This window comes from Lipomyces tetrasporus, assembly GCF_029532465.1.
Source record: "Lipomyces tetrasporus strain NRRL Y-64009 chromosome Unknown POJ06scaffold_18, whole genome shotgun sequence".
NCBI classification, from domain to species: Eukaryota; Fungi; Ascomycota; class Lipomycetes; order Lipomycetales; family Lipomycetaceae; genus Lipomyces; species Lipomyces tetrasporus.
The window spans coordinates 1-23,208 of record NW_026611613.1 but is presented as its reverse complement, the minus strand read 5'-3'; the positions used below and the strand labels follow the sequence as shown (position 1 = coordinate 23,208).

At 48.6% G+C, this 23,208-nt stretch overlaps 8 protein-coding genes across 8 annotated transcripts; 4 read left to right on the top strand and 4 right to left on the bottom strand.

The window, feature by feature from the left end:
* Positions 1-115: 115 nt before the first annotated feature.
* On the bottom strand, positions 116-628 carry POJ06DRAFT_176462 (Alpha/Beta hydrolase protein; the record flags this gene model as incomplete). The annotated part of the gene is made up of 1 exon (XM_056184729.1): positions 116-628. A coding segment is annotated over one exon (513 nt), but the record flags the coding sequence as incomplete, so codon positions are not given.
* Positions 629-1,950: 1,322 nt separating this feature from the next.
* Positions 1,951-3,183, top strand: POJ06DRAFT_48772 (uncharacterized protein). The gene is made up of 2 exons (XM_056191116.1): positions 1,951-2,055; positions 2,117-3,183. Exons 1-2 carry the CDS (start codon positions 2,013-2,015, stop codon positions 3,073-3,075), a joined length of 1,002 nt encoding a protein of 333 aa, XP_056039880.1. The 5' UTR covers positions 1,951-2,012; the 3' UTR covers positions 3,076-3,183.
* Positions 3,184-3,582: 399 nt separating this feature from the next.
* On the top strand, positions 3,583-5,704 carry POJ06DRAFT_279189 (putative formaldehyde dehydrogenase AdhA; the record flags this gene model as incomplete). The annotated part of the gene is made up of 3 exons (XM_056189789.1): positions 3,583-3,643; positions 4,565-5,009; positions 5,080-5,704. The coding sequence occupies 3 exons, from the start codon at positions 3,583-3,585 to the stop codon at positions 5,369-5,371; spliced, it is 798 nt and encodes a 265-aa protein (XP_056039879.1). The 3' UTR covers positions 5,372-5,704.
* Positions 5,705-9,528: 3,824 nt separating this feature from the next.
* On the top strand, positions 9,529-11,467 carry POJ06DRAFT_297905 (uncharacterized protein). The gene is made up of 3 exons (XM_056190634.1): positions 9,529-9,868; positions 9,917-10,023; positions 10,086-11,467. The coding sequence occupies exons 1-3, from the start codon at positions 9,591-9,593 to the stop codon at positions 11,012-11,014; spliced, it is 1,314 nt and encodes a 437-aa protein (XP_056039878.1). The 5' UTR covers positions 9,529-9,590; the 3' UTR covers positions 11,015-11,467.
* A 1,242-nt stretch (positions 11,468-12,709) lies between these two features.
* On the top strand, positions 12,710-13,930 carry POJ06DRAFT_287586 (uncharacterized protein; the record flags this gene model as incomplete). Its single annotated transcript, XM_056190269.1, has 5 exons — positions 12,710-12,757; positions 12,814-13,299; positions 13,357-13,546; positions 13,626-13,795; positions 13,853-13,930. 5 exons carry the CDS (start codon positions 12,710-12,712, stop codon positions 13,928-13,930), a joined length of 972 nt encoding a protein of 323 aa, XP_056039877.1.
* Positions 13,931-14,573: 643 nt separating this feature from the next.
* Positions 14,574-15,905, bottom strand: POJ06DRAFT_279185 (RTA1 like protein-domain-containing protein; the record flags this gene model as incomplete). Its single annotated transcript, XM_056189788.1, has 2 exons — positions 15,219-15,905; positions 14,574-15,143 (listed from the first exon to the last, which is right to left on the bottom strand). Exons 1-2 carry the CDS (start codon positions 15,675-15,677, stop codon positions 14,574-14,576), a joined length of 1,029 nt encoding a protein of 342 aa, XP_056039876.1. The 5' UTR covers positions 15,678-15,905.
* A 3,927-nt stretch (positions 15,906-19,832) lies between these two features.
* On the bottom strand, positions 19,833-21,016 carry POJ06DRAFT_272107 (uncharacterized protein; the record flags this gene model as incomplete). The annotated part of the gene is made up of 2 exons (XM_056189547.1): positions 19,833-20,299; positions 20,347-21,016. The coding sequence occupies 2 exons, from the start codon at positions 21,014-21,016 to the stop codon at positions 19,833-19,835; spliced, it is 1,137 nt and encodes a 378-aa protein (XP_056039875.1).
* A 1,841-nt stretch (positions 21,017-22,857) lies between these two features.
* POJ06DRAFT_264191 (mediator complex, subunit Med5) lies at positions 22,858-23,208 on the bottom strand (the record flags this gene model as incomplete). Its single annotated transcript, XM_056188984.1, has 1 exon — positions 22,858-23,208. A coding segment is annotated over one exon (351 nt), but the record flags the coding sequence as incomplete, so codon positions are not given.

Below are 23,208 nucleotides of genomic sequence, written 5' to 3'. Positions count from 1 at the left end.
CCTAACCCTAACCCTAACCCTAACCCTAACCCTAACCCTAACCCTAACCCTGACCCTAACCCTGACCCTAACCCTAACCCTGACCCTGACCCTAACCCTGACCCTAACCCTGACCCTTCTTATCACTAAGACTATAGAAAGTCTTCAAAAAGCCGTTGTGATATTCCTCTTCCGTTGCGGCAGCAGCAAGAAGTCCAAAATACTCGGGCTTGCCACCTTGGACGCCAGGACCAGCGCTCGGCCCCGTACCGGCAAGTATCAACTTTCTAACAAGGTGAGGACAATTGAGTGCGATGAGCTGTGCAACAAAGCCGCCCATCGAGAAGCCGAGCACGTCCACCTCTTTGATATTGAGTGCCTCGATGACATCGACAATGTTCTGAGCCCATCCCGTAAAAGAATCGGGGATTTCTCCGCCACTGCGTCCTACTCCTGAATTGTCGATGAGGAGAACTGGACGTGTAGATGCGATTGGGTTGATTAAGTTGGGGTCCCAATGATCCGACGTACCGCGGAAATGCACGTTGAACACCAATGTGGTCCCGGTTGACGCTCCAAAGTAGCGGTAGGCATATTTAACACCCTTCACGTCGATGAATTGATCCTTGGCAGTCTCGTAAGTTGACATGGTTCTAGAAGATATAGTATTCGAGCGCAGGGCTGCAGCAATAATGAGGAAACAATGGGAGCGAACAGTCCCGTGTTATACCTTCGATTGGTCGATGTGTCTACAAATATCCACGCGGCTTAGGTTTGCCGGTGATTACGGATCTAAGAGTGAAATCCTAGAAATAATCACAAAATATAGATCCGAGCATCATCTCGCGTGTGATACAACGTGATTTACGATTGGACAGTACTCTCAGAGAGTGATAACGATGCACGACAGAAGATGCTAGTTTCGCGTCCCGTGATATTAATCATCAATAGGGTTAGGTCCTGAAGAAGTCGCAGCTGCGACTGATCGGCGACCCTTCTATCATATAACTTATTGAACAATGCTGACAATAATGTGAAAAGGAATTGCCATTGGGACACAGTTGTCTTGTAATTCTTGTTCTATAGTCCTTTTATAATATGTGGCCCTGTATATGTCACACATTATTACTTTAATATGCCGCACGCATTTTATATAATAGTTAATATTTAACAACAAAATTCGAAGCAAATGGCATTGTACTATAGATAAGCACGCCCGAATCCCGAATCCGGGGTTGCACGCCAGGTAAGTCTACATATCATGTAGTGACCTATTTCTCCTGCCTTCCAACGCCAACAGTTTGTGTTCAAAAATGTCATTCTGTACGCTACCTGAAGTCAACCTATTCAAAGTAGTAATAAATTACTTGATACCGATAACTGGCTTGCCAGATCCGCAGGCTGAAAATGCTGCCATCGTAGTGGGGGAAATCATGGATTTCCTGATTATCTGATTATTGATCCCAGGGCTGATGTAGGAACCTATTGTCTGATTAGTAATTCTTCCTATGCTCGCTTGCGTATGATCTCCCGCCGAAAGTTAAGTTTGATCACCGTACTACCCTGCTTAATTCTACCTTTTTGAGTCATGTTAGCCCTGTATCCCACACAACCTTGAGACCAGCTGCAAGCGTCCATCAGCAACTACTGAGATATCTACCATGCGCCCGTAGCTTAACTCCTTACTCCGTGATTCGGAACTAGGGTAAGGTGTTAAGATACTTGCCGTCAACGTGACAAGGATGAACTTACGGCTTACGCTATGCACGGATGCACGGATGAACGTAGGTCTTACACCTTGCAATATTGGGCCGGTCTTACATAATAATGGATCTGCAGCGCTTGGTGTGCCTGGTGAATATAATGTTCAAGAAAGACTGTCGGTGTGGCCTGAGGACTCAGAGTTGTTCTGCAGCACCCTGATTTATAACAAGACCTACCCAAAATAGAGAACCGAGCTCCAATTCTGATACCATACCCGAGTTAACGAAACGCACTTGGACCCAATCAACTCGTCTGAATTACCTTCAGCAATGTCTTCTTTACTGTTTCTGGGAGTGTCAGGCCAGATCGGGGGTACGTCGAGACAATAGTTCCTCGGGAGCAGGTCCAAGAGAACTCCACTAACCCGCCATAGGCGCATTCATCACGTCTTTTCGTGCCAAGTACCCCGATACCCCAGTCACTTTCTTCCTCCGCAGCACGGAGCTGGACGGCGTCTTGCGTGACCTGGGCAACACCACCGTCGTCCACGGAACCTTCGACCAGCTCGATGAGATTGAGAAGCTGGCGTCGCAGCACTCCCTTGTGCTCAACAGCGCCGCTTCAACGAATGTCCCCGTCACGGAGGCTATCATCCGCGGCGCGCGCACGCACAAGGAGCAGACTGGCGAGACTTCGGTGGTCTACCATCTGAGCGGTGCTGGCAACTTTGTCGACAACAGCGAGACCGGCGATTTCATCCCCACAGAGCACCGCTTCGACGATGCGAACCCGGCGGACGTCCGCACCATCAGCGCAGCAAACCAGCCGAACGGCCCCTGCGATGAGTTGCTCTTCGCTGCTGCCGTCAAGGGAGAAGCTAAGGTGTACTTTGTCTGCCCGGTCGGAGTCTACGGCCACAGCGACGGCCACATCGGCAAGTCTGTCGGTGCTGCCTCCGCCTTCGCCCCCGGTGTGTGGGTGGACTACATGATGCGCAACACGGAATCCCTTGGATTTGGCGCCTACGTCGGCAGCGGCACCTCCGTCTTCGGCGTCATCCACGTCGACGACGTCGTCTCGCTCATGTTGCTGGTGTATCAGAAGGTCCTCGATACCGTGGCCACCTACCAGCCCGAGGACGTCTACACTCACTGGTACAACGGAAAGTACAGCGAGGAGCCTAGCAAGAAGCTGGCTGCCGCCTTCGCCGCGGTCCAGGCCCGCCGCGGCAAGATCCCGGCTGCCGAGACCAAGTCGGTCCCCTACAGCGAAGCCGGCTTCGTCGCCAGGTACATTGCTGGTAACATGCTCATCGAGTGCAACAACTCCAAATCCTTGGGCTGGACGCCTCTGGGCCCAGATATCTACACTACCCTGAATGAGCTTAAATAATTTGCCGTAGGTGCGGAAAGCGGTGGTTCCGATGTACAGAAAAAAATAAAATAAGGGTGAGGAAGGGATTATAGAGGATCGTGTCATGAAGGTTAAAAAAAATTAAAGCAAAAAGAAAAAAAGAAAAAAAAAGGAGTTTAAACTCATCTAAAGACGCCATATCAGCGTGGCTAGAGTTGATTTTCAATATCTTACATCACTTACACAAGCCACGTGTTTAATTCTGCTGCCCCCCAGAGTACCTTCATTCTTGAAAAGCTAGGTGGCATCGGGCAGAGATAACGACCGCAGCAATGATTGCTCGCACCGTATTAATGGCAGTGATGATGCTCGACTCCCGTCCATATTATCTCAGGAGCCCATAGAGGTGTATCGTTCCTATATGACTTGAGCCCAACTCTTTCTCCCAGTATCTGTCTTCCTACAAGCCTAAGATGGCCAAGAATTGATTAGACATCATGTGTTGCCAAGGGTCTGTACCACGATGTACACGAATACAATATTACAATGGAGAGGCACTCAAAGGCTGGCCGCAAGAGACGAGAACATGTCTGCTGCAAGTATTCTGGTAAGGGTAAAGATCTTAAAGAGTACTGCAGGTAACCCCTAAGAAAATATGTATGGTAGATGAGGGCATTAGACTCTCTCCTGAGCCAAAATGCCAGCCACGGAGCCATTTGCCTAAGGTGGCTTTTGTAGGAGAGTCGGGAGTCGGGACCGAAGACTCAAGCACAGTTAGTAGCAAATAAAAATTCACTAAGGTGTAAAAAGTAGAGATAAATAAATATCTGTTATCACCAGTTATCGCTTCAATTACATAAGTACTCTTATTAAGTGAAGAGACAAAATTAGCTTCAGCTTGAAAGCAACAGCTTCTTCGCACGGAAGCCTCTGCCCTGGGACAACTCGAGGAGGGAGACAAAATTCCGGAGTTTACGTGATACCAATATAAAAAAAACTATTTTATTAGAGACTATGAATATAGAAAGAATTCATCGAATTTCTCGGTAGCACTACTAAGACAGGATTAGATGACGTTCTAATGTTGAATATGAAAATATGTTCATCCGTTTGAGAGTTGGGTATGGAATAATTTAATCTTATCGAGTTAGGCTGGTCGGCAAGCTGTATTGGCTGGGACTACACTTTCTCACTAGGCCAAAAGGGTGAGAGGAAACCTGTCAGAAACACTACGTCGTAATTCGGGGTCTAATTGTCCTTCTTTTACTTGTGGGTCTTCTCCCATCTATATGTACACTTCAATACATGACGAGGGATGCATCCTCAAATAACTCTAATCTTAACTGGCGTTTAAGCCTGCACCCTAATTAACTATAATGGGTGTTCACCATATTCCCTCAAACCTTGCCGGCGTTTACTCAACCTTGAGGCGTTTATTCTGACAGATATTCTGTCACGCGTGGCATCCATCGGGACCCGATGCCATAACAATCGGGACACGTCAGGCTAATATGTTTTGTCGCACTAGGCGCGGACCAATATTGTCTCAAGAGGGAAGAATTTGGTTCGGCAAACCACGACCAGGGAAGCTACGGCTCCCACGTGGTCTGGTCCGCCAAGAACTTGCACGTCCTCCCCGATGGTCTTGAGTCTAGCCTGGCTGGGCCTTTGTTGTGTGGTGGAGCGACCGTGTGGGGCGCCCTTGTCACCTCCGGCGGCCGTCCAGTTGTCGCCGGCGACGTGGTAGGAGTCGTCGGTATCGGCGGACTCGGCCATCTGGCCATCCAGTTCGCTGAGAAGCTCGGCGCTACCGTCATTGCGTTCTCCTCTACCGACAGCAAGCGGGAGGAGGCCCTGGGATTCGGTGCCAGCGAGTTTTATGCCACCAAGGGCGTAACCAAATTCGACGAGAAGCTCGTCAAGAAGATTGATCACCTACTTATCACCACCTCCGAGCTGCCAGACTTTGACCTGTAAGCACATTAAAATTCCCTTTCCGTGGCGTAACAAGCCTGGCTGCAGAGAACTGACAGAGTCTGGCAGCTACTTACCGATTATTGCTTCATTGGGCGTTATCCATCCCCTGACAGTTGGATTCGATAAGACCCCGGTACCAATGCTGCCAGTGGTTGTCGAGGGCCGTAGCATTCAGGGCTCGGCGACTGCGCCTCATCTTCAAGTGCAGAAGATGCTCGAGTTCAGCGCCAGGTTTGGCGTCAAGCCGCAGACACAGGAGTGGCCCATGACCGCTGAAGGTATTGAAGGTATTGAAGGCGCGCTGAAGACGCTGGCAGATGGCCAGATGAGGTACCGGGGTGTTGTCGTGGCTCAATAGACAGGCTGTATAGTATTATTACAAGACATTGACGGGATCACGATGCACGGAGGCAAGCCTCGCAACGATTAGCGACAGGAAAATTGAAATAGAATAACGGATACCACAGAGGCTTCTCTACAGTGACACAAGATGCTGATGCAATTGCGGTGACAAATTATCTCATGGCAAATTTCGGTATAATTTGATATCTGCTCGTCCGTCATCATGCAATCGTCTCATGCCTAACGCAATTTGTTGTCCTCACCATGAATCCGCTTTGCTTCTCCGGTCGAGATCGGATACAATTACGATATCACGCAAATAAGACTTCGCGTAAGCAAATAAAACCACATGTATTCATAAGAATGATCCATCTTGAATTGAACAACCCAAAGACTACTCCTCGCTTAGTCAATCCCTGAATAATGAACTAAAGATATACGTTGTCTTGCGTGGAGCCGGGGGGGAAATTCTTTGTAATCTAGGACGATGTTTATCTGGATAGCTCGTCTACGAGGTAGATAGCATTCCTCGTCATTTATTCCTTAATTATGGGTCAAATTACAGTTTTACAACCTTCCATCGTCAGAGCAGACGGCAGGCGGCCGCGGCTATCCTCGAAGCTCAGGTAGGGGTGTTCACGTTTTGCCGATATTGACGATATTGCCGATACGATATCGTCGACGATACGATATCGTAGTTCCTAATATCTGCCGATTGCCTTTGACGATATTTATTGTCGAACCTCTGGTTCGCCGATACGATATCGGCAGAACGGTGACGATATCGGCAAATCGGCAAAATAAATTATGTGAATTTTTTGCGGGATCGATAATTACCCAGGATGTGTCTAAACATTGTATTTTGCCTATGCTAATCATACAATAACTCAATTATCGTACATGTCTCCCATGAGCATCAACATTCTCATAGTGTCTGCCTTCATAGAGTGCCTCCGAACACCAAGCAAGTCTCTTCCCGCACTAAACAATCTTTCCACTGCAACTTCGGAAGCTGGGATTCCCAAGTAATCCCTAGCCGCAGCGGCCATCTGCGGATACTCATCTTGATGAATACGCCACCAATTGCAAAGCCAGTTTGGATCTTTTGTGTCATTAATAACACTAACCACAGGACTATCGAAGTACATGTCAATATCAGAGATAGTGCTACTAGTCTGGCTTCGTGGCTGCAGCCTTTGCAGCATCCTAGACTCGACATCACGATCCTCGATTCTGTCTGAGGCAGAATACTGTCCAGGTTCGGTCAGCGACCCCGGCCGCACAACAGCCAACGGGTATTGTTGATGGAGGTTCCCGCGTATACTTTGTAGAATCATCCTACCAGAATTGTTGTCCTGACTTAATTCGTCCAAGATCAGATTGCCTTTTACTCGAGGATCCAGGACGAGAGCCGTATAGTACACATCAGATTCATCCATGAGATTATAGTACTTATTGTACTTCTTTATTCCTTCCTGTACCGCCAGTCCAATGTCTGCGTCAAAACCTACAAAGTCATTCTTAAATTCGGACGCATCGTGGAGAAAATCATGAAGTTCATAGTATATAGGAATAGCAAGGCTTATCAGTGGCTTTCTTTTTGAAATAAACAACGTGAGTTCGCTGAACTTCGAGAGTACTTTGTGGATCTGTGTGAGCCGTATCCAATCTTGTGTCGTGAATGCTGGTAGTTCAGTCTGTAGCTCCAAGAACTTGCTTATCTGTTGTCTTGCACCCAAGCCATCGTCGAGCATACGGAATGTTGAATTCCAGCGCGTATCGACATCATATTCTATATATTTGTCTGAGAGATTGTTAATCTTACAAACTTCATTCCACTTCTGCTTTCGTATAGGGGTTCGATCAATCCAAAGAGCTAATATTCGCAGTCTTGACAAGGCTGTCTGAGCTCCAATAGACTTCCCATCTCGTAAGTTATCGCAAGCAGTGCTTGCTTCCTCGACATTGCCAGACTTCAATACTTGAAGTATATCTTTGACAATGAGATTTAAGATGTGAGCCAAGCAACGGACATAGCTATCCAGGCCACGATATAAGAGAACAGAATTATTACTCTCCTCCTGTAAATCCTGGAAAGGCAATGAAACAACTCAGAGGCTAGTGTCTCGTTATTACTAGCATTATCTCCAGTAATAGTGATCAGCTTGCGTTCAAGGCCTAACTCTACAAGAGTAGTTTCTACAGCAGCTGCTAAATTCTCTCCACTATGAATTCCATATATCTCTTTGAAGTCTAGCACTCTCTCCCGATATTCAAAATTCTCTGTGATCCAGTGGCCAATTATACCAATAATAGGAAGGTGATTCCTGCTTGTCCAAACATCGAGAGACAAAGCAATTGTTCTGCAAGTTCTGGTAAGCTCTTCATTCAATTTAAGGCGCTGTATATCGAAATCGTCTTTAAGCCGCCTCCGAAGTGTATGTCGAGAGGAGAATGGGAGTGCAATGCCCGGTATATCATGGACGATCTGTTGAAATGTAGCAGATTCGATAGTCGTAAAAGCCTGTTTTTCTGCGACTATCCAGCGAATGAGGTTCTTTTCTAGCAATTGTTGGTGCGTTAGTTTCTCCTTCTTTTCCCATAGGCTAACGACGCTGGTCTGCTGTTTCTCTCCTGTACTCCGACCCTCAGTGTCTGGAGGATAAATAGAGTGCTTTGCAAGATGAGCCTTCATATTGCTAGTTGAGTTTTGTCGTAGAGAATCCATAGTTCTCCAACCACATTGTGTACCTGTCGTATCGTCTATATATGCACAACGAATCTCCCTATCTGTCAATCTCCTCTTGTTTGTCTTCTTTACCGTCCACTCCTTATTAACAGTCGTAGTCTCAAAGTATGCCCATAGCCACTCAGTAACCGGCGCTGGCCGTGTGCGACCTTGGCGAAACGTGTTGCTTGAATGGATTGAGGTTTCGGAAGTCTTGGAGCTTGCTGTAAGCTCTTCCAGCTGTGATGCTGATTCTGAAGGTAACATCTCGTCGTCAGGAACATTGATAAAGCCGTCTACTGCTGATTGACTAGAAGGGGCTGGCATCGTGGAAATCGCGACTCGGTCTTCGGGCGCTGCTTCGTCGTCGCTACCGTCGTTGAGGGCTCTGTAGTCGACACGCGTAGAGCGAGTAGTCATTCTCTCGAAGGGAAACATTTTGGCCAGGCGAGATGGCAAGCCAATTATTGTTAAAGTTAGAAAGTACGGATTTGATATAGTATTACAGATTATATGTTGTGTCTAAAAAAATTTTCCTGTTCAGGGTAATAAGGCATGCAAATTATCGGCGACGATATGACGATACGATACGATATCGTATCGTCAAGCTTCAACCGTCTGCCGATACGGTAGACGATAATTATCGGCAGACCTTAAATTTGACGATGCCGATTGCCGATTTGCCCAAACCGTGCCGATATCGTATCGTGAACAGCCCTACGAAGCTGACACGTGAGGAATCTATCCCCCGAAGCCCATCGGCGATAAATATGAGACACTAATGGAACTATGTTGTGCCGGAGGGTAGCATGCTTGAGACACATTCATAGAGTGACAGGGCTATACTTGCGAGCTAGTATAGGGGGGAATAAGCCTAGCTACGACGGCCTTATGGAATGTAATCGCTCTTATTACAGAAACTAGGGTTCTCCGCTAAATCAGACTCAGAAGATTTACGTGGGATCGTTGAAGAATTCTAGTCGTAGATGCCGTATGTAGTGGACGCTATACTGTTTCATTTCGCAAGAGGATAGCCCTTGGATTAGTCATTACCTTCGTACGAACTCTCTGTATCTCAAGTGGTTAACTACAGTACCTCGCCTAGCTATTCATTATGGAGTACAATAATTTGATATGTCCAAAACGTATCAATAAAGACCCGGATGCTGCTTCTGCACGGGGCTTATTAGTCACGCTTGGCAGAAACAGACCGCACGCTATAGATTACTCACCACCCCGATCAAGACACACCAAACCACCATTTCAAGTAGAGTTTATCGGGCGCTGACTGACAACTTCGACCCGATTACTCATTTGTAACAATATGACGTGACAAATCTTGAAATGAACATTTTGATCTAGATGTCCATGAGACAACGTTTTGGCAAACAATAATTCATATATAAAACCTACGAGGCAACCTCTACTAGCAACTGTTATCCAAACACTATCCTACACATTGAAGTTTATACAGAGTTGAAAAGCAGCAAGCAAAGTACGAACAAAGATGTCGTCGCAAGTAAAGTCTTCCGGCATATTTTATGGCCTTCCCGAATACGCCAGCGGCCAGGAGAAGCAATCGGTCCTTGTCGCCGGTGCGAATGGCATCACGGGCGCCCACGTAACCAAAGTCCTGAACGAGCATCCGGAGAGGTGGAGCAACGTCTACGCCTTGAGCAGGAAGCCCCCCTCGCAACCTCTGGGCGGCAATGTCACGTATCTCAGCATTGATCTCTTGAATTCTCCGGAGCAGATTGCCAAAGGACTCGAGAAGACCGGACCTATGTAAGTATAGGTCGTGCAGTTAACCGTCCGAACTGCATTGCTTGTGAGCACGGAAGTGACCAGGTATAGCGACTATGTCCTCTTTGCCGCGTACATCCAGACCCCGCCAAAGGAGGGAGGTGGCTTGTGGTCAGATACCGCCGAGATGGGAGCGAGTCAACAGTGAGTAACTGGCTTGGTGCCAGATTACATGCATCGGAAGGCTAACACTTCACAGCGCTTCTTCTTTCCAACCTGCTTGAGGCTCTCAAGATCAGCAAGAAGATCCCTAAGCGATTCGTCCTCCAGACCGGCGGTAAACATTATGGAGTACACATCGGCCCCACCCTCAACCCTATGGAGGAGTCCGACCCTCGCTATCTCAAGGAGGAGAATTTCTATTTCCCTCAAGAGGATCTCCTGTGGAAGTGGGCCGAAGAAACCGGTGCGACATGGAATGTGACAAGGCCTGGGTTTATCATTGGCGCGGTGCCCGAAGCAGCTATGAGCATCGCCCTTGCGCTGGCACTCTATGCTACCATCCAGAAAGAATTGGATCAGCCGTTGGAGTTCCACGGTGATGGTACTGCTTGGGCCATCGAAAAGCAGGTCACTTCGTCTCGCCTCACTTATCGCGCCGAGTGGCTGTTCCAGACTCCTACGACGGCCAACGAGATTCTGAATATAGCCGATGGCGGTAGCTTCAGCTACGGCAAGTTCTGGCCGATCCTTGCTGCTGCCTTTGGCGTCCGTTACGAGGTCCCCAAGGAAGAGGACGCGGCGTATCAGACCATCACGATGCCACAGACACTGCCGCCCAGAGGGTTCGGTCCGGCAGGGAGCTTCAGAATTAGTGGTTCATTCGACGCCTGGTCCCAGCGACCAGAGGTCCTGGCTAAGTGGGCTGAGCTGAAGGCGAAGTACGGCCTGGAGCACCGCAACGATCCCTTCGAAAACCACGGAGACGTTTTTGGACTGCTTGATGGTGAAACTCTTGGAAACTGGGGCCGCAGCATCAGCATGAACAAGAACAGGAAGCTTGGCTGGCACGGCTTCGTTGACTCGGCCGACAGCTTCCTCGCGACGTTTGAGGAGCTGGTGGACCTGAAAATGATCCCGCCATTCAAGACCCCTGAGAAGTTGGAGGTGAAGTATACCGGATGTTAAGAGAGTAGGGGAGGTTGTACAGCAGCTTGTTCATAATCCGAGAAGCAACTCAAGATTTTAGTTTAAAAAAGCTTGCCAGGGACCAAATGAGCCGTGACAGACCGAACATAGGCCCAGCATGGCAATCGAACAGCCTTTATGATAATTGCAATACTAAACGTGACAAGCGCGGAGAAGGGGTATACCTGGAAATATATGAAGAGAGAGGTGGCTAGAGGCGAGGCAACGTTGGCGCAGCATCCAAAAAGGGTTACTATCCTCGGTGCTGATCTTAGCCGTCACATACGTGAGAATATACAAACTATCTTAGCAATTGGCTACAATTGATCCTTGATCTACCCATGTTAGTGTTCAAGAGAACGTATGCTAACGTTCGTCTTCTTTCGCCACTTAAGGGAGCTAATGCTGATGGCTGTCGGCTGAGCGTATCAAAGTGTTATATACTAGTAGGGGCTCCGATCTACGCTTAGACGGCCGCAGCTGAAAGCAACCCCATCTATTTGTTGCCCCGAATCTACTCAACGCAAAGACATAACACCTTGGTCATTCCCTCCGTACTATGCGAGGGCCATCTCATCAAAGTGGCCCTCCGAAGCGCCGAGTCTTTCTGCGCTGATATCGTCAATGCGCATAGTCAGCGATAAGTAATCGAGAATTGATTCTTCCTATGGAAGCCCTTTGATGGTCTGTTTCGTACGATTGCTCCATAATTTTCCTAGTATGTATGCAATACCAAAGCCTCCTATCTTGAATTGTTGTTCCGAAGCAGTTCGGGCTATAGTGGGCTTGTCTCGGCCGCAGCGGTACGTCTTAGACGCTGGCCAACCACAAGCAGGAGAATGAAAGGTAAACTCCGATACGGATTGAGCCCCGGGTTAGAGAGCCCCCAGCGGGCAAGGCGGGGCTAGGAAGCGCCGAGCCGACGCTACTGGACCACATGCACAGTAACGGAGAGTACATTACTGTACTTGTGTACCTAAAGACGCTTGCTCGCTAAGGTACCGCTGCAACGCGATTACTAACCCACCTTGCAGCTGAAGTGGGGATTGACGCACTCCAGGGCATTCAATTTGTCCAGCCTAGCACATACCCCGCCTCGTGCCATCTTCTTGGGAAGAGAGTCGTGCTCTTCGATCAGCAGAGGGCCAGAGTTGCGGCGGCTAGATAGTTCTTTGCCAGGGCATTCAGCCTTAACGAAGTCCGGAATCCAGGTGTCAGATTACTAAACCGCTAGGAACAACCAGATTTAGATAATTTCGATTCCCCGCTACTCTTAATTTAGACACACAACGTTTGGCATTTGGTAATCGACAAATACACTGCGCTACCTTGGGTTGGTACGGACTTAGCCTCAAGAAAATATCGATCAGTAACCCGCCCGCAGCTGGTTCGCTAGTGCCTACATACTTGCTCGGCGGACGAACCTACTGTATTACCAACTCGCTAGTGGGCCTGTTTATTACTCACAAACCCCAATGCATACAGCCCTGAATGAGATTCGTGGTTGGAACTCGAACAGAGAAAATGTGATATATAACGGATATACTTGCTGGAGACCTTGTCAAAAGTGATTCTATCTTTAGTTACCAAGCTAGAACATTTATATTCAGACTTGACGCACCTACGAGTACCCCGATTTAGCTGCACCAGCATTCATCTTTAACTCTACACAACTTATCATCACAGTACCTGATCATGGGCGCTAAGAAGCTTCTCGTCGTTTTGGGATCAACCGGGGCTCAGGTAAGCCAGATGTTCGACCTATCTCATCTCGAAACACTCATTAACTGCTCGAGAAGGGTGGATCTGTCGCCGAGTACGCCCTGAAACACTTATCAGACAAATATGCCGTTCGAGGGTTGACGAGAGATACTACCAAGCCCGCCGCCCAGCGTCTGGCATCGCTAGGCGCCGAAATGGTGGCTGCCAACTTCGATGATGAAGTCTCTGTAGCGAAGGCACTGGCCGGCGCGAATCTGATCTTTGGCATTACCAACTTCTGGGACCAATACTCACTCGAGATCGAAGTTCGGCAGGGTCTCCTGATCGCAAAGGTTGCATCGGAGCTCCCGCATCTGGAGCACTTCATTTACAGCAGTCTACCCGATGCCACCCAGCTTGCAGGAGGCCGATACCAAAATGTGCTGCCTTACAATGCCAAGACGAATATCCGAGATGGGATGAAGAAGCTCTACCCCCAACTGTGGGAAAAGACCACGACCCTGTTCATCAGCTTCTACTTTGAGAACTGGCTGAAGTATTCCGCGGCGTTTGGACCCGAAAAGGTAAGGCTTCTCTCCAAGCCTGGGATGAAATCCTCATAGGTGTTAACCGCTGCTTAGCAACCCGATGGGTCATACGCCTTAATCCAGCCCTACAAGGACACTGCTGCAGTTTCCGCCGTTTCGAGCACTGATACTGGCCTCATAGCAGCGGAGATATTCCGTGGCGGAGCAAAGTATTTCAACATGTCCGTCTCACTTGTCGCCAGGCACATTACGGTGGGGCAAATGTTGAAATTATGGGGCGAGAGTGAGTTAATTCCTCGTCTTATCCGTTAACGACAATCTCGCAGACTACAGTGCGCAGCTAACATCCTCATCTCCAAAAGTCCTAAACGTCAAGACCGAATTCAAGGAGGTCACACCGGCCGAGTTCCAGGCGCACCTGGAGGGCAAAGGATTCCCAGCGCCTCTGGCCAATGCTACCGCCGAGCTGTGTCAAGTTATGACTCTGGAGGACAGGTACATTGAGGCCGAAGGCATTCTTCGCGGAAGAGAGGTAAGTTCCTCGGGGATGTGGCCATTAAAAAGAGTATCTCGCGCTGACAATGCCCAGTTGCTTGGCCCAGATGTCCCCATTCAATCCTGGGAGGAGTATGTGAAGAAGGAGGATTGGTCCTCATTCTTGAACTAAACGGAGCGAGACACTAGTGTCAGATCGTGACAGTCCACTCGAGGTGGCGACAATGTCATTAATACAGGAAGAGCATATCTTGTCGGGGGGAGGACGATGCCATCGGAGCAATTTCCTTTGTTGTTTGACAGGAAGTCGAATGACGAGAGGCCTCTTCTCCAAGACCTGTCAATTGACAAAACAGCGTTCTCAGCACAAGCACCAGTAGAGTTTTATCTTTATAGGACGAAATGTACGATGATAGATAGAGGCATCAAAGCTAGCCTGCCCTTGTATAGCTTCATGCTCATGAGCTGGCGTTACACTAAGGTAGTCATCCTTGTATAAACACATTTCTAAATTCTATAACCCATTTTAAATCCTTCTCAATCTTCAAACTCCCTTTCTATGTTTTTCGCCTTTTAAAGACTGCAAAATTTGTACAACAGCCTCTACATTTGGCCATACAAAAGAAGTGTGTTTAATCGGTAGTCAACCATGTAAATCCAGACTTGTCAATGTAAACTATGGCTTCCATCGGCAATTGATATTGTTGGTCGACATAGCATCTGTCACAGATCTCGAGGTTCTTGCAGTATGGCGCATCGATGACAAAAGACAGATTGAACGCTGGCCGTTGCTCGTCGCATCTTCGACTTGACAATTAACGAGCAGTCGTCTCGTCCGCATCACTGACGATACCACTTCCTTTGGTCTCAGAATCTGTTGAAGCGGCTCTCTTGCCTCCCAGACCGCCTGCACCCTCCATCATCTCCTTGATGCAGACGCTGGGATGGAATATGTTAAGCACCACAGTCGCCACGATGACCATGACTCCTTCGAACCCGATGAATAGACCCTGGCGCTGCATCAAAGGCCCGGTCCAGCCGTCGCTCAGCTCGGCCACTCGGTAGACAGACCGCCAGAAGATGCAGATAGTCGAGAGGCTCAGGGCGGCGATGAACCCTTTGAAGAGCACGGAGCCACGGATATTGCGTGCAGCGCTACTCTGGTCGAATGCCTCTTCGCCGAGTTGGCTGTAGCGGCGATAGGACCGAATGCCAAAGTCGACGCCACAGCTGATAAAAACCAGCAACGTGAAGACCTGGAAGGCCAGGCCGGCTATCATAATGTTATCACCCAAATCGACGGAGTCGTTGTTCTGCGAGGCAATCGATGCCAGTGCACCGCCGACGGCTTGCAGAACGAGCGAGATGACATCGCAGGGAATGAACTGCAAAGACGCGTTAGCCTTGCTCTACATCCGAGGAACCTCAGAGCAGATATCCGGATGGAGGGGAGTGCTCACTACTCGCGTGTACCACTCCGGCGCCAGTCGAGAGTTTGTAGGCCCGAAGGTGTAGACGATGCGCCTCAGACACAAGTAAGTACCAGCCGAAATAAAAGCCGGCCCGATCGTCAAGCAGCAGATTTGCATCAAGAATCCTGTATCCTGCCACTGATTCTTCCACGACAGAATACGTCCCACATATCCCAGGATCTCGAACGCGAGGCCGAGGAGAAGCGCAATGGTGAACGCGAGGCCGCGTCGAGTGATAGCATAAGTAAGAACATAGCCGAGAAAGGAGAGGGAGAACAAGGCTAAGAACGCAGCATTGGCGGCCAGATTAATTCGATAGCTGTAATAATTCGGAACATAGGCACATAGCGGCAGATCGGGGCTGGCAAGGCAGATTGCGCTGTAGTCAGGACCGTCAGAACTGTTGGTAGCTCTTTGCGCGATGGCAAAGAATAAATTTTGAGCCATTCGTGCTGGCTCCCTGCCGGGACAGGTATATGATCGGATGTTCTCTGGACAAAAGGACAGTGTAACGAATCGGAAACTACAATGTTCATATATTGAGTTGGTGACCTGCTCTGTTGAGAAGAAAGGCTTATAGAAAGAGTGATTTTGTCCTAGACGCAGTAATGAACTCGCAGCAGTTGAAGATTAATGGCTCACATGGAAGCTACGTGTCAGAAACACTACGTCGTAATTCGGGGTCTAATTGTCCTTCTTTTACTTGTGGGTCTTCTCCCATCTATATGTACACTTCAATACATGACGAGGGATGCATCCTCAAATAACTCTAATCTTAACTGGCGTTTAAGCCTGCACCCTAATTAACTATAATGGGTGTTCACCATATTCCCTCAAACCTTACCGGCGTTTACTCAACCTTGAGGCGTTTATTCTGACACACCCCCCCAGCTGCAGCCGATTCCTTTCAAGGCCAAGCTGCGAACTCCCTTATTCCAAGTCACTCTCGTCGTCCGGCTGAAGTCCAATCCGATGAGAACTCTCAGGGTCTTTCCGCAATTCTTGTAGCTTCTTCTCTTCCAGCTGTGCTGTGATATCAACCAATCCGAGTTGATCTGCGAACTTTTGAAACGCAGTTTGAACCAACGCCTTTGTCAGGCCGTCGGCAATCATTTCTTCGGATGGTGCGTATACGACCTCGATCCCTTTATTAAACACTTCCTGCCTTAGCCAGTGATTGTGGATATCCACATGGCGCAGTCGGGTCTGCAGTCGGGTTATCTCTTCAGTGACCAGCCGGATCGTCTGGGCGTTATCACACTGAATTTTGACCTTGTGGTCGTCGAGAATAACACCAAGTGCCTTTATCAGGCGGGAAACAAATATCCCTTCTTTGGCTGCCTGTGCCAAGGCGAGAAGTTCTGCTTCCGTGGTTGACGTAGTGACTGTTGCCTGCTTGTTAGCGCGCCAGCCGATGACTCCGCCGAAGAGTTTCATTACATAAGCTTGAGAACTCTTCCGGTCGAGAATATTGTCGGCAAATGAGGCGTCGCTCGCGACAAGGAAGTCATCTGCTCCACCAAGTTGCAGCGCCAAGGATTTTGTGTTCGACAGGTAGTCCAGAACCTGATCTGCAGCCTCATGGTGTTCGGCTGAAGGATTCATGTTGAATCGCGAGAGTCTTGACGTCGCGAAGGAGATGTCGGGTCGGGTGATCACGGCAGCGTAGAGAATGGACCCAGTCTTTCGTTGATACTTCTGTATAGACATTTTGGGGGCCGTGCCCTTAAAAGGAAGAAGTTCTTCTCTTTTCATCGGGGATGTGTGCTTTTTTCCGGTTGACTCGGAGAGATTGGCGATTTTCTCGATATAAGCGGATTGGGAAAGCCAGATTAGTCCTTTTGGCCTGTCACGTATGACCTCTATCCCTAGAAACCACTGCAGCGGTTCTCCACCTGAAAGCTGATACTTCTTTTGGATTTGATTGACTAACGACCTTGCTGTCTGTTCTTGTACTTTTCGGTACGCCAGTACTATGTCATCAACATAAAAGAACAGCAGGATCCCGTCTTGAACAAAACAACACGGTTCTTGAGGGATTGGTTCAAATCCTAGCTTTCTCAGTGTTCCTGTAAACTCTTTCTGCCACAACAGTGGAGATTTCCGCAGTCCATATAACGCCTTCTGGAGCTTCAGGATCTTTCCTGGCTTGCGATAGCCCTTGGGCATTCTCATGAACACGTCCTCCTGAAGCTCAGCATTCACAAACGCGTTAACCGCATCGTATTGGATGAGCTCTAGGTCGAAACGTGCCGCAATTGCCATCAGGATTCGGAACGATCTTGCTGCCAGGGTAGCTGCGTAAGTGCTCTCGTTAATGGACCTTGTCTGTTGGTCCCCTCTGACAACAAGGCGTGCTTTACACTTCAGAAACTTGCCATGTTTGTTGAACTTGTACACATAGACCCACATGCAGTCAAGTACCTGCCTGCCATTGCCCCGAGGGTCGTCCTTATCGATTTCTACCCACGATCGCATATGGTCATGGCTCTTGAGATGGTCGAGCTCCGCTTGCTTGAACAATTCTCCCATGACGTGAGAGTCCAGTTCGTCATGCCGACTTGGAGGAGGTCCGAGCTCGAACCTGGTAACTCCCCGTTGGCTCATCAGGCGGCGCTGCATTATAGCTTGTCTCTCAGTCAGAGTCTTCCGCTGAGTTTGTGCCTTATTCATTAGGCGACCTGCGATGAACGCTGCCTGCCAGATGTTCTCGGTCGTGACACTACTCGGTGACATACTTGGTTGGTCATCCTTTCCATCTGTGATGGTTCCTACCAACAGGGCTGCAGGCGGTGAGGTCGGAGGTGTTGGATATGGTTCAAATCTTTCGGTCGTATAGAGAAGATCTTTCTCTACCTCCGGATGTTCGTCCATTCCACTTCCCTCTTCCTCATGCACATCTGCGCCTTCCTCTCCCTCTCTAATCAAGGATAGCTCCTCCTCCTCAGTGTGTCCGCTCGTCTGAGTAATCACCACTTCTTGGAGGTCAGATAACTCCTCCTCCTCAGTGTGTCCGCTCTTTTGAGTAATCACCACTTCTTCGAGGTCAGAGTCCCGATCGGGGATGGCAGCTTGTCGGAGCAGCTCCGCAAGCTCTTCGAGGTTCACGTGTGGAAGTGCGTCCGTCAATTCCTGGGTTTGCCCGGGAAAAGCCTCTTCTTCATTGAAGATCACGTCTCTGGTTGAGATGACTCTATTCTCCACTGGGTTCCAGATTCGGTAGATGTTTGTCGAGTCATATCGGACGAGGTACCCGATCCAGGCCTTAGGAGAGAGTCTGTCAAGTCGGTTGCTCTTTCTTTGAGCTTCGGTGGTCATTGCAAATGCTTTGCATCCATAAACTCGCAGGTGAGCTTGATCAGGCTTTTTCTCACTCCTCGAGATCCCATCTCTTTGAGCGAAGAACGTGTGAAATTTGGTGTATGGTGACTTCCACTGATGACTGTATCGTGGAGTCCTGTTATAAAGGTAGACGGCGGCGCGAGTGATTTCTGGCCAGAGAGACGTCGGGAGCTGGGAACTTGTTCGCATTGCGCGACTTTTCTCCTTAATCACCCCCCCGGAGCGCTCGGCGCCTCCGTTCTGTGCTTGCGTGTAAGGGGCCGAGGGCTCCACCTTGATGGACTGTTCCTCAATAAAGGCGCGTACTTTAGGTTTGACTGTGGTTATCTCGTTGTCGCATTCAACCACAAAAGGCTTGATTTGATATCGACGCTCCAGAATCCCGAAGAAAATCTTAATGGCAGCGACGATAGTCTCGGTCCTCCTGTCAGACAAATAAAAGTCCCAGATTAAGCCTGACCATCTGTCGGTCACAAGCATCATGCTCTTAAATCTGTTGTAACTTTCTTCGAAGTCGTGAAAATCGATTGCCAGTCGGCGACCTGGGCTGTCGTCAACATCTCTTTCTGCCCTGCGGATTTGTCGTTTGAGTTTTGAGAGTCCACATGCGTTGCATTCCACAGTAGTCACCCCTTTGATTCTGGCGCCCTGCGAGCAATTAACTAGATGCTCCAAAGCCTGTGGTCCAGGGTGTCCAAGGCGAAGGTGCCATTTCATCGAGTCTGCCTTGCTCGGTTTGCGTGCAGTCCAGGTGTTGAACTTGTTTCTCCGAGTGTAGAATGCTGCCGGTGACATGGATTCTGGAATGTCTTCCAGGACAAATTGGTCGTACCGGTCGGCCAGTTGGCATACGATCGAGTTGTCTGCTCTCCGAAGGAAGTTGTGGCCGGGTCGGTTGTCCCACCACCATCCTTTCTTTCTCAGTAAAAGGAGCGATACCCGGTTGCATGCAAAGTTTGCACAAAACGCCACGTCGTGGAGTCTGAGGATACTTTTGCCGTGTGGTCCTTGTACCTGGATATCAACATCTCCATGTCCTAGGATAGGGACTTGGTGTTCTCCAGCCCAAACAAAGTCTCCCGATGGTGCAGTCTTAAAATTGAAGAAACGACTAACTTCGTTAAAGATGTGGACCGTGGTTCCAGAGTCGAGGATTGCCGAATTCTTGAGTGGGTAGTGGGCGATGGAAAATGATCCTTTGTCATAGACTATTGAGAAACTTGAACCAGTTGTGCTGCATTTCCCAATAGTCCGAGCGAGTCATTCGTTGTCATTCCTGGAATTGTTCTTCTTGATCTTGTCAACTTCTTCGATGAGGTCTTTGTCTGATTTCAGTGCCTTATCGACCTTCTTCTGGATCTCTTCATTTTTCTTCCACCAGCTCTCCGCTTGATCAGGAAAGACGTAGAAACACCGAAAGAGTGGATGAAGCTGCCCGCAAGCTTGGCATTTCCGCCCGCGTTCCGGTCCTCCTGTGGACGTCCGCTTTCGCTTATCGTGGCTCACTTTGCCCGATCTTCCTCTGCCTTGTGACTCAACGTCAGGCCAGGCTGAGGCGTCGCCCTGTCCTCGGTCGTCCAGGCTCTCCTCTGAGAGTCCCGAAAATGTGGGTCCGAAGGCTCCTCTAGCAATTCTCAAGGTCGAGCTTTTGCTGGATTTGCTTCTTCGACTCATTTCCTCACGAAGGTCATTGCAAGAGTTCGGAATGAAAGGGTACCCTCTCGTATCTCGGCTTTCGCAGAGACCCCGTAGGCGGTGATCCAGGAGTCCAAACCTGGGATGTCCTTGAGAGCGATGGAGATGTCCTCGAACCACACATGGGTGTCAGTTGCATCTGCCACTCCTTTCTGTTTGGCGTGACTTATTGCGCGTTCCCACTGGTTAATCCACACCTCGAAGTCCTTGGGGGATTTCGTCAACGGTCTGATTGCCGCTCGGTAATCCTCCCTGGCTCTTGACTTGGTTACCTGCTCCGACTGACCACATTGCTCCTTAAGGTTGGAGTACCACTTTGTGATCGTCTCGACCGGCTCGCAGGCACTTTCTAGATAGTGCTCGGTAACTGTATCCATGACCCACACTCTCAGCTTTTCAATACCCGTCTCTTGATCCTTGTATCTCTTATGCTCATGAGTGTATACTGCCCACGCTGTGCTGAACGTAAGGCCGTTCCTGTCAACTGCCTCAGGCTCGGAAGCGTCTCCGACTGTAATTGAAGAAGCCGAAGATCCTGCTCGAGTAGTTGGATACACAGGCTGTCTCCTGAAGTCCGAGGGACTTGGTGCCTCCGGTTCAGTTAAAAAAGCTTTCGCCTGATCCGGATCAATGTTCTGCCAGAGGTGGCTTGCCATTGCTCGAATTTGGAAAGCTCGATTCCAGGCTTCCCAATCGTTGGGGCCAGTAAGGCGAGTCTTCTCGGTGGGGGCTTCTCTGGAGATAGACATTGTCGGTCAATGGGTACACTTGATTATTCAGGAAATTCTTGAGTAGTGTTCGTTATTTCTGCAACTCCAGATGCGGATGAGACTCTTAATTGTCAGAAACACTACGTCGTAATTCGGGGTCTAATTGTCCTTCTTTTACTTGTGGGTCTTCTCCCATCTATATGTACACTTCAATACATGACGAGGGATGCATCCTCAAATAACTCTAATCTTAACTGGCGTTTAAGCCTGCACCCTAATTAACTATAATGGGTGTTCACCATATTCCCTCAAACCTTACCGGCGTTTACTCAACCTTGAGGCGTTTATTCTGACACTACGCACCCCCGAATCACCTTACTTACAGGACTGACTTCCAGTATGTGGGACTTCTGGCTGCTCTGTAATCAGGCAGGGATATGAAAATTCGGTGGTCGTTTCTGATCACGACATTAACTCCGTAGAAAGAAATACGCTTCCCCGACCCTAAAGTGGCCCTTCAGAAGCTGTTTTCTTTGGGGGGTGGAACTCGAGGCCGCACAGCAGAAATCGACGCAGAACAGGCCCGACGCTAATCGGGACACTTTGTTCGCCACTTTAAATATTTGATATATTTTCTCGAATGGAGACGAAAACAACGAAAAACTTCACATTATTAATTACCCGTTCGCTACGGTTAGCGACCTACCCATTTTTATGTTTGTTGGTTTTGACCTCCAACCCAGCCCTGAGGCACTCATAGTGTCACCAATGCGGCACGAATAACGAAGGCAAAGATTTGCCATGTTAAAGTAGGAGAAATAAGTGAGCCACTGACGCCTCTGCTGCTTCTGTTGCCGCCTATCACCCTAGCCTTGAGCAACAAAACAGCAGAGATTGGACATACTCTCTCATAGTGCCTTCCAGCACGTCTCCCTTTCCTTGGCTTTGATACAGCAGGCTTTTTTTTTAAAAAAAAAAAAAATAAGAAAAAAAATAAGAAAAAAAATACCCATACAACATCGTGGCGGCACAGAATTGCTCGCAGCAGCTCCCCGTGTCGTTGTCTCTGTCACAATCATAATAAGAGGCATAAGAATAGGGATCTAAAGGGATACCATTCGAAGTAAAATATATGATATTTAGATAAAAATATCAAGATATTAAAGGAAGGAGGAAAGGAAGCTATCTATAGAGGAGCTTCTAAGATAGGAAGATAGCTAGCTAATAGTATATAAGGGCAATAAGATCACCCCTTTAAGGTAATATAAGTAGTTATATAATCTATAAAAACTATCTTCCATTCCCTAAAATCACTTATAATTACAATTACAATTACAATTATAAACTACTTATTTTTAAGCGTTTTAAAGGGTCTTTAAGATCCTTATACTACCTCCTTCTAAAAGCTGATGTCAGGAGTTAGGCTCCTGAGGGTCTCGTGGTGAGCCGCACTATCGATGGTTCGGAAGGTCGGAGTGCCTGGAGCTAGATGACGTCAGCTCATCACCGAGAAGACGTGCGCTTCATAAGCTGCGTTCTCCCGGCTACGGGTATCGGCGGAGGAATAGTTTTGCCGTCGGTTCTTTTGTTGATTTGTAATTGCACTTTGGCTTCTTGTGGATTTGTCATTTGGATTTCGATTGGTAATATGCGGAAGTAAGTTGTCCGCCGGAGAATTGTATAAAAGCCAGGGTTTAAACCTGTTCTCCGGCATAGTTAATATTCTAAAATATATCGACATAAGCCACAAGCTTTCTCAGTCTATATAGTCTTTCAGGGTTGACCGACTGCCAATCCCTCACAGCTGACGTCATCTAGCTCCAGGCACTCCGACCTTCCGAACCATCGATAGTGCGGCTCACCACGAGACCCTCAGGAGCCTAACTCCTGACACGCACCGAATCATGAAACGAGCTATTCGTGTTAGAGATGTCGAACATATTCGATAGCGTGGGGAAGACGTTAGTATCCACCTGTCCGAGCGCTTCGGTGATGCAGAATTCGGCGTTGAGAGAATACATAGTAGACGTTGACACGAGATACCGCAGTATCAGAGGAACTTTGTTGACCAAATAGGATTTGAGAAGCTGGCCATCCTTCGCCCCTTCGTTGCGGAAGACGGCATTGGCTAGCACATCGAACGAAGCTAGTATTAGCTGGATGGCTGTCTGTAGGAGGTCACCCTGTCCGCATGTCAGTGCCAGGTAGAGCAAACCGGAACCCATGTCAAC

What these genes read in the sequence shown, in the direction of transcription:
- POJ06DRAFT_48772 (XM_056191116.1), top strand. Translation starts at nt 2,013, where the DNA reads ATGTCTTCTTTACTGTTTCTGGGAGTGTCAGGCCAGATCGGGG. An exon ending in AGTGTCAGGCCAGATCGGGG is followed by an intron (nt 2,056 to 2,116) that starts GTACGTCGAGAC and finishes AACCCGCCATAG; the next exon opens with GCGCATTCATCACGTCTTTT.
- POJ06DRAFT_297905 (XM_056190634.1), top strand. Translation starts at nt 9,591, where the DNA reads ATGTCGTCGCAAGTAAAGTCTTCCGGCATATTTTATGGCCTTCCCGAA. An exon ending in CTCGAGAAGACCGGACCTAT is followed by an intron (nt 9,869 to 9,916) that starts GTAAGTATAGGT and finishes ATTGCTTGTGAG; the next exon opens with CACGGAAGTGACCAGGTATA. An exon ending in TACCGCCGAGATGGGAGCGA is followed by an intron (nt 10,024 to 10,085) that starts GTCAACAGTGAG and finishes AACACTTCACAG; the next exon opens with CGCTTCTTCTTTCCAACCTG.